The sequence below is a fragment of the Setaria italica genome, chromosome V, assembly GCF_000263155.2.
Source record: "Setaria italica strain Yugu1 chromosome V, Setaria_italica_v2.0, whole genome shotgun sequence".
Taxonomy (NCBI): domain Eukaryota; kingdom Viridiplantae; phylum Streptophyta; class Magnoliopsida; order Poales; family Poaceae; genus Setaria; species Setaria italica.
This window is the reverse complement of record NC_028454.1, coordinates 44342327-44360267: the sequence shown is the minus strand read 5'-3', so window position 1 is coordinate 44360267 and position 17941 is coordinate 44342327. Positions and strand designations below refer to the sequence as shown.

Below are 17941 nucleotides of genomic sequence, written 5' to 3'. Positions count from 1 at the left end.
TGGCTCTCTGCTCTCTCGCGAATGCTGGCGTCTCGGGCAAGGCCGAGCCCCACGACGGCGGCGGCCCCGCTAGGCGCCAGGCCAGCCAGCCGCTCTTTGCCTGTGTGCCACCGAACCAAATCGGAAGAAGCTGTTAAGTTCTGAAGTTTTTCTTTGAAACATTGTGAGCCGTTGGATCGAAAACGTACGCTAGGATCAATACGAAAGTTACGTTGTGACTTGACGAAGCAAAGTTACCGAATCCTCAGTGAGGAGGCCGAGATGTGTGTTAAGGAGATGGGCTAATCGGCCCAGCAGTAGAAGTAGCTTTCACTAGTCCATGGGCCCAGAAATCAGATCCAACTAGTTTAGACACAATTCACAATTTCACATACACATAAGCTTTAAAAAAATCACATGCACAATCTCATGACAAACAACAATTACACATGAGTTATGCACTCAGATCCCATTGCAAACGCTACAAAGTGCATCGTAAATATGCTTGGATGTTCCCTCATCATCACAGTATATAACCGTCCTATCAGATGTTATCTTCACAAGAGCATCTACTGGACTTGTAATCAGAACAGACCGTTCACCTGCACAGTTATCATCTGCAGCAAACGAACATAACATCCCCTTTTCTTGTAGTGCTGGCAACAAGCGATCCGGATCAACAGCGCCCCAATGTAGTAAGTGTCGCTTTGATCGATCCGATTGCTTCTCTGCAGCAGCCAGCTGATACTGTCCACTGCTTACAAGCAGATCTGTTCTCAATCTCGCCACTGCAGTGGTCTCATTCAGTTGCCTAGGCTGCAATCCTAAGGCCACATTATGTGCAAGGTGCACCTCAAAGTCTTCCCGTAAATTTGGGAGCTCGATGGTTTTGCCCTTGGTGTAATACAAGAATGACCATGGCCTCTTCTTTACTGAACACCGGGACTTCAGACCTTCAGGAAGCTGCATAAAAGTGGACCATAAGGAAAGGATTGACGACTTAAGAAAAGGTAGATCTACTTGACGCAGGGAAACAAGAACTGGCATACCATTACGAACTTCGGATTGAGCACTCCCAGTAATGAATCAATTTTTGCCACCCTATTAACAAAAGATTTGAGTTTTTTAACTTATACTCTAAGATACGACATATTAGAAACACAACCTTTTGAAGTTCAAACACACCTTACTCCAGAAAGAAAAGAACACTCAAGGACTTGAATTGCCAAGGGCATGAAAGGCTTAAGACTCAACTCAGCATCATTCCCTTGCTGTAAATAAAGATTTATGTACTTTAGCAACACAACAACCGCAATCAGTAATACTATATGTTAGGTTCAGCAAAAGTGTTGACAGTCCTTACCTCCAAAACTAGAAGGCAGCGTTTGTCAGCATGCCAGCGACGAAGCAGATGGACAGCTGGGCCAAGCCTAAGGCTCCAGTGTGGACAAAGCACAATACAAGGCTCCTTCCATGCTGCCCTGTCAAGATTATAGTGCAGTCACACAGCAGAATCAATGAAGGAAACAATATAATAAACAGTGACCGACGTACAGGTGAGCTCATATGGATGCATAAGCAGATAAGCTATGTGCCCAACAAATTTAGTAAATGTAAAATTAAGAAGCGGTCATTTATAGGAAGACTAGCTACAAATCACATTTTATTAAATTCTTACAGCAGGCCCTTTGAGTGTAAATGTGGGAACAGAAATAATTTGCCCTCCTTCAAAAGCTCCATGTGGCCAAATAATGCCTCACCAGAGAATAGCTGCAGCATAACCAGCGATGAAGTGAGACTATTTACTTTCATATTTCAAGACTCAAGAGAGAAGAGAATGACCTTCTCTTGGCGTGACTTGCATAGCCATTCAGGCAAGGCATTGGTAAAAGCAATAATTTCTTCTGCTGTTTCAGAAATCATAAATATGGGTACCTGACTTGGACAAAACAATCATCAGACCAAAATGAAAGAAAGAAAAAGAACAATCTGAGAAAAAGTGGGCAGCATTGACACAACATTCACATTTCATGGTGTAGAAAGAATATAAAGGGTAGACAAGTAGTGCTATGTCAAATACTAAAATAGCCATTACTTATCAGTTAAGAACTTAAGATACTTGAACCATACGCATAGTTAAACATCTCTAAACATTAGGCATTGGAATCTTGACATCATGGTCCACATTAGAAAACCATGCACACCATAAGTACAGAGAACAAAGACAGTACCCACATGAATGCTAGCCTGCTACACAAACATTGGGAGCTGAGGCTCACATGCAGAATTCATTAAATGCTACAATATTCTAACATGGAAATCCACTACATGATTGCAAGGGCCACAATTACCTTGATACTGGAAGAATGTAGCGTTTCTGATATAAGCTCCAGAAGTAAGAGAATAGCACCAAGGCGACCTATTGGTATTAGAACAGAGCCTCCAGATTTTATTGCATCGATGATACATGAGCATATAAAGCTGATTCTCTCAATCTCCTCCGTGATATCATCATTGTTGCACAGAAATGTGATTGTTTCATCCGCATCAGCACCATCATCCCTGGAAGATTTTAAGTTTCACGCTTCATCCACAGACAGCATTGAAGGTTATAATTACAGATGTATTTCATGCAGAACACTAGAATACCTCAACACTGAGTGGTGACATAGCGAAGAGTCTGTTTCATTCATTGCATGCTCATCCAGTTTCTCGTTATCCTCGTCCATGTCGTTCAAGGATGAGAGATCCGAAAACAAAATCACATCATTTTCCTTCAGAGAGCTGTAATCAAAATCTAATGCATGAGCCGACACAAATACTGAACTGGGCAGGTAGGTAATACTAGCTCTTGGACCTTTTATTGTCCAGACAGAATTGCCAAGTTCCAGGCCTGAACTAGAGGCTTTCAGCATAAATATGCCATTGAAGCAAACCTCCTCTCCATACTTAACAGGCTGTATTTTCTGCATGCATTCTTCTATGTTTCCTGGGCTGCCAAGTAGATGTGATCCAATTAAATAAACCAAAACCATGATAACAAAACAGTGATATGAACTAGCCATGGCATCATCATAGCGAATCTAATAGCATATAATTTCTTGCAGGGGGGGGGGGGGGGGACTTCACTGCAACTAAAACACTAGCAGCATGCAGATCCATAAGTGGTGATATCTGAGTCACATCTTGAATGAATTCAAGTAACACTTGAATTAAAAAGGAATGAGGTGTTACTAACTTACCATATAAATCAAATCAAACTTTGGTATCTATTAATATTAAGTGGTATCTCCTATTATTTTTGGTGTCGATTTGAGAATTTGGACACGACATGGATCAAATGAATATCTAAAGAAAAATAAGTTCACTTCTGAATGGCCGTTTATCAGGGATTGCATATAATTTCTCTGTTCACTAATATTATTTCACTAAATCAAGTTGTAATTGGGTACTACACTCGTATCATTGTTTGGTTTCACACCTGACAGAGAAAATTATTGCTTGAAAGACAAAATTCCCTACCATCTAAAATCCTATTAGATTTAGCTGATTTGACGGGTTGGATATTATTCGCTTCTATTATACTCTTAAGACTAAGATTAAGAAATTTTATTAGTCCATTTGAGCTATATGCCTATATCAAAGGTTAAGGACAAATGGGCACTTTATCAAGCATTCTAACATATAAATTGTTCTACAGGTAGAAAAGCCATAAATGTGCAGTTTAGCAGGCATAAGACTCTATAACGGACCTGTATAGAGGCATCAGAGAAGTTAAATCCTTTCCCTCATCTTCAGTCACTAGCTTCTGCAACATTGACGCGAGTCCATTGAGTTTGTCCCCTTCCATCCACTTGGGTAACCCATCCGTATCTGGCCCATAGTACCTTACAAATGCACGGTGCATCTCCACCAGCTCCCGCATCATTAGCTTTCCAATCCTCGCTGCTACCTCTGTCACATAAATCTACCCATAAAGAACAATCAACATCTGCAAAATGATTCAGTTCTCATCTCGTCCAACATTTTACACTGAGCACCATATATCTCTAACTTTTTAATCATACAGGAGACATGCGTCCCTGTTTTTCTTGTATGAAAAAATAAGTCTAAATGTTCCCACCAAGATGTTTCATTCTGTGCCTTACTGCCTAGTACATAGGACTGCCTAATTATGAAGGCATCCATTTGCAATGTAGTGACGGCCAAAGAACATTCAAGTTGTATTGCTGCACGAGTGAGGACTTTTTCATATCGTTGAAATAACAAACACAACTTCCACAATAAAAACAGTAACAGCCAGAACGACTAGCTAAACAATCGAAACAAGTACTACTAAGTACTAATATGCTACGCAAAGAGAGTAAGTAGCAGCAGCGGGGGGACGCACCTTGGTATTCACGAATCCGGGGAGTCGAGTGAGGAAGGGGAGTCCAAGCATTCCCGTCGCGGAAGACACGAGTACGGCGTCCACGCCGCCTTCCCTGGCGGCGGCCGCAGCCGCTGGCGACCAGTAGCGCGGCACGGCGCGGATGAGGCCCCCCGCATCACCGGTGAGGGGTACCGGGGAGAAGACCGCGAGGGCGGAGAGGTCGATGGGGCAGTCGAGGAGGAAGCGGAGCCCCTCCAGCTCCAGGACATGGCTCGCCGGCGAGTGGTAGCTGCCGCCGCCGCCGCTGGTGGACAAGCAGGTCTGCGAGGACGCGCGCGTTAGGGTCAGAGTCTGAATATTTGGCCCCGAGACGGAGAGAGAGAGATTGGCGCGTACCAGCTTCATGGCGGCTTCGGCCCTCAGCGCGGCCGCGTGCTCGCTGGCGGCGAGCGGCGACGCATCAGTTGGGGCCTCCTTGGGGGCGAAGGCGGCGCGTGGCGTGGCGTGGCGTGTCGAACGAGTGAGTGAGTTCGGTTCGAGGCGGGACTTCCGCGTGGACCGGGCCGAATCTCGGCACATCCAAAAGATAAACCAGCCTTTTTTGCGCTATACCCAAATGGGCTATATTGGGCCCAGACACATTGGTCAAGCGGAAATCCTGTATATCTTCCGGAAGATGCTTTAAGATTCGTACACGCACTTGTGACCGTCAATCCGCTTCGTCTTCCTCCTCCGCCCACCTCCATGCTCGCCGCCGTGCTTCGCCCCCGCGCGGCCTGCCTCGTGAACGGAGGGGTGGGAGGTGGGTGGGAGCGGCTCTGCGGTGAGGTCGCCGCCAGCAGTGGGTGGTGGTCGAGGCGGCGGCATTTCAGGGTTTCAGGTTTCTGGGGACAGGGCTCCAATGGCCGCTAGTCTTGGAGGAGAAGGTCAGGGGGCGGCAGTAGGCTCGACGGCGGTGATGGTACGACCGGCGGCGGAGGGTGAGGCGGCGTGGGAGCACCGCCAGCCCGGCAGGGCAGGATGGCAAGTGGCGGGCGTGACGACAAGCTTCGGGTTAGGAAGGACGGTGGTGGACAGTGGGCGGGCAGCACGGTAGTCATCGGCCGGGGTGGTGGAGGAGGCGAGGAGCTGCTCAGGGAAGAAGATGAAGGGGAGGATGGGCCGATGTTGGGCTGGAAGTTCACATCCCTACGTGTCTTCCGAAAGATAGAGAGGAGCTCTCTTGTCAAGACATCCTTGTTGCTGCTAATCTTCTTCACGTTGACAACGGTAGCCTCAAATGCACGGCGTCTTATGTCGACGAAGTCATCAGAAGTTGCCCTAAAAAAAGGTCATCAGAAGTTCAGAACAATATAGGTCGCCGGTAGGGACACGGGGCTTCCAATTTCCACACATACGAGTGTTCGTGGCAATTCGCCTCTGAGAAACTTGAGAAGATAGCTGCTGCATCGTCCGGAAATGACCTGCTGAGAACAAGTAGTCGTCAACATTCTCGAAAAATACACAGTCTAGTCAGATTACATTGTGATCAGATACCGAGAGATTCAGCCACCGCGCTGTTGCTGCACGCCGCCGCATCGTGCGTTCATTCCCTGCGTCTCCACCGCAGAACGAAGCGCGCCACCATGTGTAGATTGCGCGCAACCGCACGTAACCCACCCCCGCGACGTCACGATCGGACCGTGATCCATCGAGAGGAGGCGTCGCGATCATTTTTGGGGTTTTCTTGGAGCGATGCAAGTTCGCAACCACCTGCCATTTGCCGGGAATTGGCCTGATTATTGGTAATTAAACTAGGAGCAGGCGGAGTTGATCCATCAGGGGTAGCTATAGCCTGCTTGCTTGATTGAGCATTTGAGTTCCATGGCTTCCGGGATCCTGCTCCAACTACTGGTAGCAGCAGCAATGAATTGAAATTAACATCTGGGTGGGCTGTTCAGAGCAGGTAATAATTAAAGGGGCAGGAGACCAGTATAGTAGGACCGTGATAAGGTGCTCGGTCAACCACGCCATCTCGTGATCCGATTATCCAAATGGTGGTCGACAAACACAAAGCGTATCTTATCCGCGGCGGCCCCAATCTGATGACGATGCGTAACGACGACGAACTGTGCTGGTTGCAAGTACACTACAGCGGTTACTTCTGAGCTAAGAATATTCGTGTATATCTCGTTACAGAAAAAAGAAATAGGGATATGTGTATACATTCATCATTTTTCGTGCACGCGCAGTTACACGTCTCCCAGCACTTATACGCGTTTCCTTTTGAATGGTTGCACGAAACAAATACTAAGAAATACCGACGGCTATGGCAGCGGAAAAATAGCTCCACCCTGTCAACTCCACAAAACTCTCTGTCAAACACGTCTAGTTTCACCAACTCCAGCTTCGGAAAAAGATGGAGTTAGATATCACCTCAAGAGGTGCTCCTCAAATTTCGTAATCTCATGGGCGGTTCCACGCGTCTGTTCGCGAAACTGTTCTTCCATCGCCCCCTCCCCTCCTCCCATCGCCCCTCTTCGAACTAGCGCCGCCGGGCCCATCTCTGGCAAAAATGGATACCGGGGCTGCAGGCGCCACTGTCGTGCCCCAGCCGCGCCGGGGCTGCAGGCTGCAGAGCCTCGCAGGTGCTAGGCTATGCCACCGTAGCTAGCCGGGACACGCAGCGCCGCTGCTGGTGTCTGGCCGCAGGGGCGACGGGGCTGTTGCGCCGATGCTGCAGCGCCACCGCCGCGTTGGCCGACCGCAGGGGCTCGTCTTCTATCCTCTGCAGTCTCCAGCATCTTCTCCATTGACTTGCACAAGAAGCAACAAGAGCTTGATCCTCCCCAAATCTGAGCAGAAAAATAAATCAAATCAAGAACAAGAAAGGGAGGTGAGGATCCACAACACGCCTCCCCGGTGACAGTTAGGATCGATTATGTCACAGATTCCTTACAAAAATAGGCAATCTACAATCGTCTCTCTCTAAATATTTTTTTGAAAGAGAATTTTCCTGCTTTTATAGAAAGCGAAACGTCTCTCTCTGAATCGAGATGTCTGATGGTGATGCGGATCCTGCGTCGGAAGGTTGGAGCTGCCGAGCGGGGTAGGCCATTGGGCGGGACGGAAACAGGGCGGCAGGGTGGCGGGAGGGTGGCGGGAGGTAGCACATGGCACAGGTGGAGAAAAAAAAGAAAAGAGAAGAGACTGACATGTGATCTCGTTCATAAAGGGTAAAATGAACTATTCACAATAAGTCTTTATGTTTCTGAGATGAAGTTGGAGCACTGCAACCAGCTAAACACGTACATCGACTTCATATTTTTTTGAAGTTGGTGGAGTGGAGTTGAAAAGGATGGAGTTGGTGGAGTGTAGCTGTTTTTTAAGTGCTGCTAAACATCTCTGTCTATAGCGTGTAGTTTCCCTGCATATAGCGTGTAGTTTGTCAGATGACGCGTTGTCTGTGTGCAATAGACGCGTAGTTGTTGAGACTTGAGAGGCTCCCTCGATGACCGATGCCTATGCACATGAACGATGACGCATGCACGTCTACGTATGTCGTATGTAGGCCGTGATGTCGAAATGACCAAGTAGCATTATTTCTTCCACATCTACTTGTCGTTTCTTAACGTATTGATTGATCCAAAGACTGAGTCGTCTACATAGAATACGGACTTATGGTAGACCCTGCAGGATACAAAGACTCGCTAACCTACCGATACACCCAATGTGCAGGTCTCAACACTCAATACAAATTTCTCTTTAAAGGACACTCAGAAATAAATAATCAAGAGCCTTCTGCAAGCCACTATTAAAACTACCTCCATTCAAAATGCGAGTCGCTTTAGCATTATTTTAAGACAAACTTTTTTTAAGTTTAACTAAGTTATAAAAAATACCTCCACCATCCCATAAAAAAGTACAATCTTAATTTGTGAAGAAAAAAATCCAGCACTGTGATGCTATGGGCCGTGAAAGCGTAGAAGCAGGCCTGTAAAAGGAGAACCCAGCTTTGTTGTCTGGCGAGGTCGGCTTAAACCCAAGATATGTCGGCTTGACTTATATTACGCGCATCAACGCAGGTTTCACCATCGACAAAAAAGGTCAAAGTGTCAAAGAATCCGTGTGCCCCGCCGGTATGGCCAAGGAGGAAAATGACGTGCATCCGAGAGGGGTCATGGCACACACTGCTCACAAAAACGCATGAGGAGAGACAGATACAGCACGTGGACGGGACCGGGCCTTCCGAGTTCCGAGAACAGAATAAAACAACAGATAAAACAATAGATACAGCAGGTCTTTAGATACGAGATGCTAAATTTTAGTAGGGGATGTTTGAATGTTAATTAGGAGAACTAAACATGACATATTATAAAACTAATTACATATATGAAGTCAAGTTCGTGAGACGAATCTATTAAGGCTAATTAATCCATCATTAGCAAATGGTTACTGTAGCACCGTATTATCAAATCATGGACTAATTAATCCATCTATACGATTATTTTTATAATTAGACTATTAAAATAGTATCAAAACATTCGTGCTAAAGTTTAGTAGAATTCCCCCTTAGTCAAACGTTCTGGAACTGAGAAAGTCGCCATCAAGTATCCACCCCCAACAAGTCTTGCAGCATCCGGAGAATCCCGGCAACCGCAGCCGCGTGCACGGTTCCTTCCTGCACGCCGCCGCGGCAGAGTCCGCGCGTTGGGTTTCCAGGCTGCACCTGCAATCCAGCGCGCAACGGCGCAAGATGCTGTGTCACAGTACCAGAGCGACCGCGGCGGCCGGCGGGCACAAACACGAGCACAACCTCACCTCGCGTGGAGATTGCACGCGACGGCACGTAACCCAACCCCGTGACGACGTGCCGTTCGCGTCGCATGCCCTGCGATCCAAAGGCGGCGCGGCAACTTTTCAGGTCGCTTCCAGGTAACTTTTCGGTTCCAGCGACCCGATCCTGCGCTGCGGCCCTGCCAATGCGACGATGATTAACAAAATGGTGACAGGTAGAATCGATCAATCACCTGTGCATTTTAGCCAGCTTCCATCTCGCTTCCGGCTTCCTTGTCCGCCTGACCTTTCGACGCTTGCCCTGCAAATTACGTAAACAAAAACATTACTCTACTTATTTGTTGAAAGCAGGTAAGAGTAAAAGCGTTAGTAGGACTGTAGCAGGAGGGGCCCTCTAGTAAGAATTTCGGTCCACCACGCTACTCAACCAAATGAACATTATCAGGGGCTGCGCGCCAACCAAATGCTCTTGAGAGATCGTATCCTTCAAGTTTACTGGAGTACTCTTGTGGTTTTCTTCTGAGTTCTGACCTAAGTATACGCGTCATATATCGCCGTACGCTTTTGTTGCATGTTTCAACTGATTATTTGACATCGTCTAGATTTTTTGCGCAGCAAAACTGTGCCGACTGCTGCAGTTTAATTTGTTTCTTTGACGGGTCGTCTAACGCGCAGTTGAGGAAGAACATCCGCCCTCTCGACGACATTGATTGTGTACACAAGAAGATGACGTCAAATGGCCAAGTAGGGCTTATTTACGACGTTAATAAGAGGCCACTACTTCTCCTTGTCATAATTTAGATCAAATATGGTACATTGACCTAAATTAAATAGGTTATCAACAAACTTAAGGCTGTACCATATGCAAAGACTTCAGACCAAACGATACCGTCCCAAGTCGTCGCCGAGTGATACCCAAAACTATCACCTTTGGTCGGTATGTTAGCTCATAAAAGAAAAGGTACTCCCTCCATCCCAAATTATAAGTCGCTTTGACTTTTTTGGTACATCCACTTTACTATGCATCTAGACATATTGTTATATCTATATACATCAAAATGAATGTATCAAAAAAGTCAAAGCGACTTATAATTTGGGATGGAGCGAGTAGTTGCTAATTATCGAATGAATAAAAAAAACTAGTCATTTTCATTTGACTGTGTAAACTCTTAGATCCAAAATGAACGGTCGTTAATGTTCTTCAAGCTTCTCATATGCATTGTGCAGTTTTCCTTCCACACATTGATATTTTCCGTATCATGTTTGTTCGTGCATCATGTTAAACTCATTCCGCAAGTGAAGTCGGTTAAAATATAGGAGGTGTATAAAGAAATGTAGAGAGTTTTACTTTTTGGGCCTCCGAGTGTGAGCCAAACTAGGGAAAAACCATATTTATTATTTTAACTTTTATCATCCACCCTACTCTCTTGCTACGGAACATTGCACAAGCATCATATGAAAAGGAAAAATCTGTATGGCGACATGTCAGGCTCGAGGCGAACGCGCGACCCTCACAGCCTGTTGCATGTCCGTGGGAGCACGACCGACACGTAGGATTTGTTAGTCTAAATGTGCATATAATCAGAGTAATAAAAAGCTAGTTTGCGCGTCAGGAGATTTGGGCTACCTGCATAACCTATGAGCGGGATTTGGAGGTATTTTTCATTTGTTTGACTTCTTAAAAATGCGATAACTTTCCTTTTGTCTATTCGTTTTAAATTTTGTTTGCACCACTATGTTCATTATCACGAGATCTATAAAACTAGATCAATGATGCATATATTTTGAAATAGTTTTCATGTATTGACAATTTATGATAATGTGCAGTAACTAGTTCTAAATTAAGCGTGTAGCTACTAACGTTCTTTTTTTAAACAAAGTTACTAACATTCTTACCCATTTGAAGTATCCATATAAGTTGCCGAATGGTTTCTAAATAAATTATTGTGTATTTTTATATAAATTAATAGTAATCTTCATGCTAAAACATACTAAACATGCTGTCTCCAGAGTCCAGAGGGGATCGCGCAGTCCGCATGTGCGCAATCGGTCGCGGGTTAACGCGGTCCATATGGAAAGTACTATTTTTTGAAAGCAAATGAATTCCTCATGAATTTTTTTTCAGCCTAAGCACATCCAAACACACAGCACATGTATCAACTATCAACCAGATACCGGAAAGAATCCGTTGTACTCTCTCCGTCCCATAATAAATACATTTCTAAAGTTTAAAATTTATTCCAAATAAGTGCACATCTAGAAATGGGACCACCTAACTCTGGTTGTCTTTTTCTACTTGTTCTCTTCCAAAGTATAATTATTACATCTTTACAAGGTATATATATAATTTCTTACTAACATTGATCTCTTCGTCCTAGAAACTCGTTTATTTTGGACGAAGGGAGTAATCATGGGAAAGATTAACTAGGCGAGGAAATCATGACAAATTTCCACAGAGATGATGCCTCTCAGTGCATGCGGGGCTCCCCGTGGTTACAACTTACAACTTGAGAATTTCGTGAAGAGTTTTTGTCCAAGATTCGTACCAGGCACGCAATAGTTGCCTTTTCTTTTTCCCGCACGTGCTACGCGCACCGGGCCCACAGTCAGTGCCCTAAAGGTTCTGGGCTTTTCCACGCAGGCAGGTCCAGGGATGCTTCGTCCTCCTTGCCCAACTTTTCCCTGGCGACAGGTGCGGTCCCACCGAGAGGCCCGTCATATATTAACCCCGACTGCAGCGGCCCGTGATGGCGTCCGTGAACACAACTCCCTCCTCACAAAAGTCTCGGGCTCTCGGCAGCTCCTTGCAGATCAGCCAAGGAAACCAGCTCAGCGCTTGCGACTCTGCTTCTTCTGCCCCCCTCGCAAATCCAGACGGACCCGTGGCCGCCGGAGGAAGGAGGGTCGAAGCCTCGCCTCACCTCGCGCCGTCGCGCTCGCTTCAGAAGGCGGCGGCCGCGGTTGCGTAGTCGCTTCCCCACATCTGGTCTTCCCCGCCGCCGTTGCCACAGCCTCGTAATCCTCCTGCACAAATATCCCGAGGAGCGCCTGCTGCTGCTTCTCCGTATTCATTCGCCGTTGCGCGCGGGACGACATTAGACCGGCCGAGCGACATGGGGGGAAGCCCGTCGAGGAGCAGCCCGCGGGACGGGAGCGGCCACGGGCGGTACGGCCACTCGCGCTCCTTCCCGCAACCGTCGGGGGCGCCGCCGCAGTATGGAGGCTACTACGGCCAGGACCCGAACGCGGGCTACTACGGCGCGCCGGCGCCGCAGCAGGGAGGAGGATACGCCGCGCCGTCCGCGGCCCCGGCGTACCACACCCCGGCAGCTGCTCCGGCGCCGCAGGCCGCGAAGCCACGGCAACTTGACCGGCGGTACTCGCGGATTGCCGACGATTACAACTCGGTGGATCAGGTACCTGTGCGATTATTTTGTCCTTAGCGAATTGTAGCAGCAGCTGCGGCTCCATGCCTTTCGTGTTGGATGTTGGATCTTAGTTAGTGGCAGCACGGTGAATCGGATCGATTTGAACTCACCATTGGCTCGCTGGGGCCTCGTCTAGATCTCGGACGTACATGGCTGATTTCTGCTCCGTAGTCCCTCAATCTACAATGAATTGAAATGTCAAAGGAGATTAAAATGCGTGCCTGGTGGGTCAACCGATTTGATGTTGCGCAAATTCAGGTTGGGATGGCGGGTTACATCGGTAGTCAACGATAGATTACTATTTATGAAGGATTCATGCGCACGAAAGTAGATAGACGACTTTGTGGCCACAGCTCATTGGAAGAATACACAATATTTTTCTGTAAGGTTGGCAACTTGGCATTATCGGGAGCACCAGCCTTTGGCTTGCTGTTGTGTTTGGTTAGAGTTGCTGAGTTGTCTGGTTGCTTGGTTTTCTTCTCGCCAAAATGGCCAGACTGTGATGAGTTTACGGATATGCGGGACAAAGTAGTGGCTGGGCTCATGGAAGTTATATAATCTACCTCATGACGCAATTACATACTCAAATGTTCCATGTTTTTCCTACTCTGGGATTAACCCTTTACATCCACCCTCCATATCTGATTATTGTAATGTGGACTGCACCTCATCAAAACTCACTGCAATTGATTGTCTACTGATGAAAGATATATTTGCATTAAAATGTCTCTAGGCTATAGCATTTTCTCTTTATGCTGGCTTGTATTCCATAAGTACAAGTTTTAGGCACATACTAAATTCAGTTACGCTACTGTTATTATTGTGAACTGTCTTTCTGAAGATCAAACCTTTCCCATTTGCAGGTTACTGATGCTCTAGCTCAAGCAGGGCTTGAATCGTCAAATCTTATTGTCGGCATTGATTTCACAAAGAGCAATGAGTGGACAGGTTAGCACTTATGGACTCTTTGTTTGTTTTATTGCTTACTGTAATAGTTTGGTGCAATGCCTTGCCTACTGATGCTAATGATTTGTTTCCATTATCAGGGAAATTCTCCTTCCATGGACGTAGTTTACATCACATTAGCAGCACACCAAATCCTTATGAACAAGCCATCTCAATTATCGGGCAAACAATGTCGAAATTTGATGAAGATAATCTGATCCCGTGCTTTGGATTTGGAGATGGTAATGAATTTAAATACTTGCTTTCTCATTATACTATTCCATAATTTTTCTACAACCTAAGTCAACTGTACCCTTTTTTCCCAGCATCAACACATGATCAAGACGTCTTCTGTTTTTATCCTGATGAGAGACCTTGCAATGGATTCTCAGAAGCTCTGCATCGATATAGGGAAATTGTGCCACATTTGCGCTTAGCTGGTAAGTTGCTGTTGCCCTGTTCAGCCATTTAACTGGATTGGGCATGTGTGCTAATTCATATTTTTGCAATTATTCTGAACAGGACCAACATCATTTGCACCAATTATTGAGATGGCTATGACCATTGTGGAGCAAAGTGGTGGGCAATACCACGTACTATTGATAATTGCAGATGGGCAGGTACCAATCTTCTTGCAAGTAATTCCATGGTTGTGAATTATGAGCGGTGGGTTTAGTATATAATACACATAAATTTAGACTCAATGTTGCATTGCTATTTGTAAAATGCTGTTTTTCCTTGACCTCTATATTGTATGCAAATTCAACATATTGATATATGCAACAGCATATACGATTTTGTTCTTAAAGTGACCTGTTTAATGCTATCTATTTGGAAATGTGTCCTATCTGATGCTTTTCACCTGTACTTATGTTTTCCATCTAGTATGTAACTATGAATCCTGTAGCTATAATAGCAACCTTGGATGAATTGTTCATTTTTACTTTTGTTATTGAATTAGTTGGTGTGTTTCGAATTGTTGTATGTACGTCACACATTAGAAGTCTTCCTTTCTATTCTCATATTTACTTATATAATAACTCAGGTTACGAGGAGTGTAGATACTGCATCTGGACAGCTAAGTTCGCAAGAGCAGAAAACTGTTGATGCCATTGTGAAGGCCAGGTAATACCTGCATAAATGTACTTCATTATCTTTTTTCGATGTGCTCATACTGAATGCACTCTGGCTTTTAGCTACAGGCATGACTTCATCATGTTCACATAATTCACCAAGTCTGATGTACCATGGACGCTGCTGATTGTTTCAGCTTTTGTTTTTTTATGCAGTGAACTGCCTTTGTCCATCGTGTTAGTAGGAGTTGGTGATGGCCCCTGGGACATGATGAAGGAGTTTGATGACAACATTCCTGCTCGAGCTTTTGACAATTTCCAAGTAAGTTGATGTGGAACTAATGGTTCAAACCTGAGCTGATTTGGTTTCCCTGTAAAATTTTATTGTGAAAATTTGAAACAATAAATTCTTGCTTCCTAACACTGAAAATTTGTCACTTGTGTAGTTTGTGAATTTTTCGGAGATAATGTCCAAGAACATGCCACAACCAAGGAAAGAGGCTGCATTTGCTCTTTCAGCATTGATGGAGATACCACAACAGTATAAAGCAACTGTGGAATTAGGAATTTTAGGGTATGCATTGTTTCCTTGAATGTACATTATAATACTGCTTTGATTTTTTTCATTTTTAAGTACATACTGACTTGTATCAACATGTTGTGAGCAGTCGTCGCTCTTTCAAGTCTCATGACCGGGTGGCTCTGCCGCCTCCTGCTGGAATCGATGATGCTTATTCCTATTCATCTAATAAAAGCTTTAGTAAGCCAACCACCTACCCGCAGAGTTCATCATCCGCATCACCGTATCCTCACTACGAAAATCCACATAGCGCCACCCCAGTCGCACCTACGTCCACTTATGACAACCAGGTACTAATCCATGTGCTCTGACAATATTTCATTTCTTCCTGATATCCGAGTTAAAGTTCTTTTAAGAGAGGCAATTGCGTAGCATTTGTATCTGACCATCAAATTTATCTGTAGGTCTGCCCTATCTGCCTTGTGAACCCCAAAGACATGGCGTTTGGGTGTGGACACCAGGTGAATCTCTCTCCTTTCTTGTGCTAGTGGATCTATACATTTTCTTTTTAATGGAAACCAGTATGCCTGCCAGTGCCGTTTTTCTTATGGTACCTAGTAGATTAGTGTCTTGTTGCTGTAATCATTTTCGGTTGTGGAAGTGTGTTGAGACGTCAGCTTCATATCCTTCTCTAACAAAGCTTTTTCATTGCAGACCTGCTGTGACTGTGGACAGAGTCTCGGGTCGTGTCCGATCTGTCGCACTCCCATCACCACAAGGATAAAGCTATACTAGCAAGTGGTGGTTTGGATCATTGCACATGGGTGGTATACTGGAGCTACCCTGCGTCACGCCGGGAGATCGGGACAGCATGACCCGCTTGCAATCCATTCAGTCCCACCATGAGCAGATTCAGGCCGAGGATTGCAGGGCCGTTGATCCAGCGCTCCAAGATGGAGCAGGGTTGTCCCAGTATTCATACCCACGAGGAATGATCCGAGCGCAGTGCAATAGGCAGTGGGTTTGAGCATTTTGTCAAGAGCTATTACCAAAGCAAAGGAGAAAAACACAGAAGCGAAAAAAGAGGAAAAATGCAAAAAAGAGAGAGAGCTGGTGGTGGGTTCTGCGATTGCGTGTTGGGCAATGGCACTAAATTGCGTGGTTGCTCAACTTGTGACTTGTACATATATGGATATTCGTTCGTATGTGGAGTTCTGCCGTCAGTGTTTAGCGGATTCTTTGTGCCGGTGCGTTTTTGTTCGTCCGAGATTTGTTAATTTGATTTGTTGTATTTTGTAAAAAAAACAACCTTAATTTTCATGTAATTGGAAATGATAAACTCCGTTTTAGGGAAGATTAAGGAGGAGACATCTGCTTGGATAGTGGCAGGAGGGAGGCCCTTAGCGGCCTTACTAGCATGAGAATAACGCTGTACCTGTTTTTTCTTCTCGTCTGTAAACCGTCTTCCTTATCAATGCATTAGGCGGAGGTCACGGAGCGCGAGCCAGCCGCGCGAGGCGGCACACAGTGCAGGGAGGCGCTGGTACGCGTTTACCAGCCTGGGGCGATGGCCGACGCAGTGCGCGACCGCATTCACCGGCCGCGTTGGACTGTATTGCAGCGGCGCGAGACGGAATACGTGGCGAGCAATCTGAGCAATCTGAGGAAGCTGATGCGAATCGGGCAGCGAGCGGCCTAGAGAGCGGCATCGGCTCGAGGAAAGAGAAGCATTGAAGCGGTCACGACCGGCGAGACGAACGTCCTAGAAGGACGATAAGGAAACAAAAGATGACCATGAAACAGATTATTTTTTAAGATTAATATTTGAATTTTTAAATGTAGAACTAAAAAGTTGTCCAAAAGAATAATTGAACGAGATAATTTTATTTTCAAATTTGACCAAAAATAAAAACAAATGACAACCACGACCAAGGACAAGAAAGACTATTCCTAGCGATTTGAGCTAGAGTCACACTATTAGCCAAACAGATTCATTAGATCCCTACTTTTCTAGAGCTGGTGGAGTGAAGCTACGAAAAGGTGAAGCTGATGGAGTGGAACTATTTTTTCTGGAGCGGACCAGAGATACGCCCTAAGCATTAAGCAACGTTCCTTACTAAGCTGTGATACTGCTGCCTTGAGGACGATCATGCTCAGGAACACGCCCGGGGCCGGAGGGGAGGGGGGGAGGGGGGAGGGGGAAGGGGGGGGGGGGGGGGGGGGGCATCATCTCATTCCATTCCTTTCTCCTTCTTCTTCTGTTTCCATCCTATTAAACATTGCAATTGCTTCCAAGACAACATGATCTAATATTTCCGTTTCGAATTATGTATAGAAGAATCTATATCCCTGCAACACCATAGTACAGTCAGCATTGCAGAACCATATTTGCACCACTGATACAATATTATTAATTACAAAACATATCCATAGAAGATTTATATTGGTGTATTCATATTTTAGGATCTTCTGAATTCATAAAGGATAGAAAATTAAGGAATACAACAGATAAAGCAACCCAAATTTATTTAGAAAAGGGGTAGGACTAAAACAAAACTAACCTAATAATAGGATTTTTTTTTTTGAAAAGTTAATATTGGCACCTTATCTATGTTTTTAAACACATGTCAAACTATGTTTTATCTATTATAAGTAACGAAATCTATTATCTAAAAAAAATTGACCCATTTACTTCGCTGAATTGCTAAATAAATAGTTTGCAATATGAAATACAGAGAATGACTTAGTTCATGTATATGTAGCAAACCTTATGCTTAAATGTGTTGTGATAGAACCTAGGCTATATGAAAGACAAGACTTACATAAACTTAGTCATTCTGCATATCTT

General features: G+C 45.2%; 2 protein-coding genes across 2 annotated transcripts; one reads left to right on the top strand and one right to left on the bottom strand.

Annotated features, from left to right (window-relative positions):
- Positions 1-322: 322 nt before the first annotated feature.
- On the bottom strand, positions 323-4949 carry LOC101764909 (integrator complex subunit 9 homolog). Its single transcript, XM_004970932.3, has 11 exons — positions 4748-4949; positions 4370-4672; positions 3732-3946; positions 2629-2973; positions 2331-2541; positions 1822-1914; positions 1658-1749; positions 1343-1460; positions 1165-1250; positions 1029-1080; positions 323-942 (listed from the first exon to the last, which is right to left on the bottom strand). Exons 1-11 carry the CDS (start codon positions 4928-4930, stop codon positions 442-444), a joined length of 2199 nt encoding a protein of 732 aa, XP_004970989.2. The 5' UTR covers positions 4931-4949; the 3' UTR covers positions 323-441.
- Positions 4950-11871: 6922 nt separating this feature from the next.
- Positions 11872-16534, top strand: LOC101764496 (E3 ubiquitin-protein ligase RGLG5). The gene is made up of 11 exons (XM_004970931.3): positions 11872-12543; positions 13419-13503; positions 13602-13742; positions 13827-13940; positions 14023-14120; positions 14546-14625; positions 14790-14895; positions 15020-15147; positions 15242-15443; positions 15558-15614; positions 15808-16534. The coding sequence occupies exons 1-11, from the start codon at positions 12241-12243 to the stop codon at positions 15886-15888; spliced, it is 1395 nt and encodes a 464-aa protein (XP_004970988.1). The 5' UTR covers positions 11872-12240; the 3' UTR covers positions 15889-16534.
- Positions 16535-17941: the final 1407 nt, after the last annotated feature.

Coding starts and splice junctions, on each gene's coding strand:
- LOC101764909 (XM_004970932.3), bottom strand. CDS start 4,930: ATGTGCCGAGATTCGGCCCGGTCCACGCGGAAGTCCCGCCTCGAACCG. Junction 4,673..4,747: donor CCGAAGCCGCCATGAAGCTG/GTACGCGCCAAT, acceptor GCGTCCTCGCAG/ACCTGCTTGTCCACCAGCGG. Junction 3,947..4,369: donor CCGGATTCGTGAATACCAAG/GTGCGTCCCCCC, acceptor CTTTATGGGTAG/ATTTATGTGACAGAGGTAGC.
- LOC101764496 (XM_004970931.3), top strand. CDS start 12,241: ATGGGGGGAAGCCCGTCGAGGAGCAGCCCGCGGGACGGGAGCGGCCAC. Junction 12,544..13,418: donor ATTACAACTCGGTGGATCAG/GTACCTGTGCGA, acceptor TCCCATTTGCAG/GTTACTGATGCTCTAGCTCA. Junction 14,121..14,545: donor TGATAATTGCAGATGGGCAG/GTACCAATCTTC, acceptor ATAATAACTCAG/GTTACGAGGAGTGTAGATAC.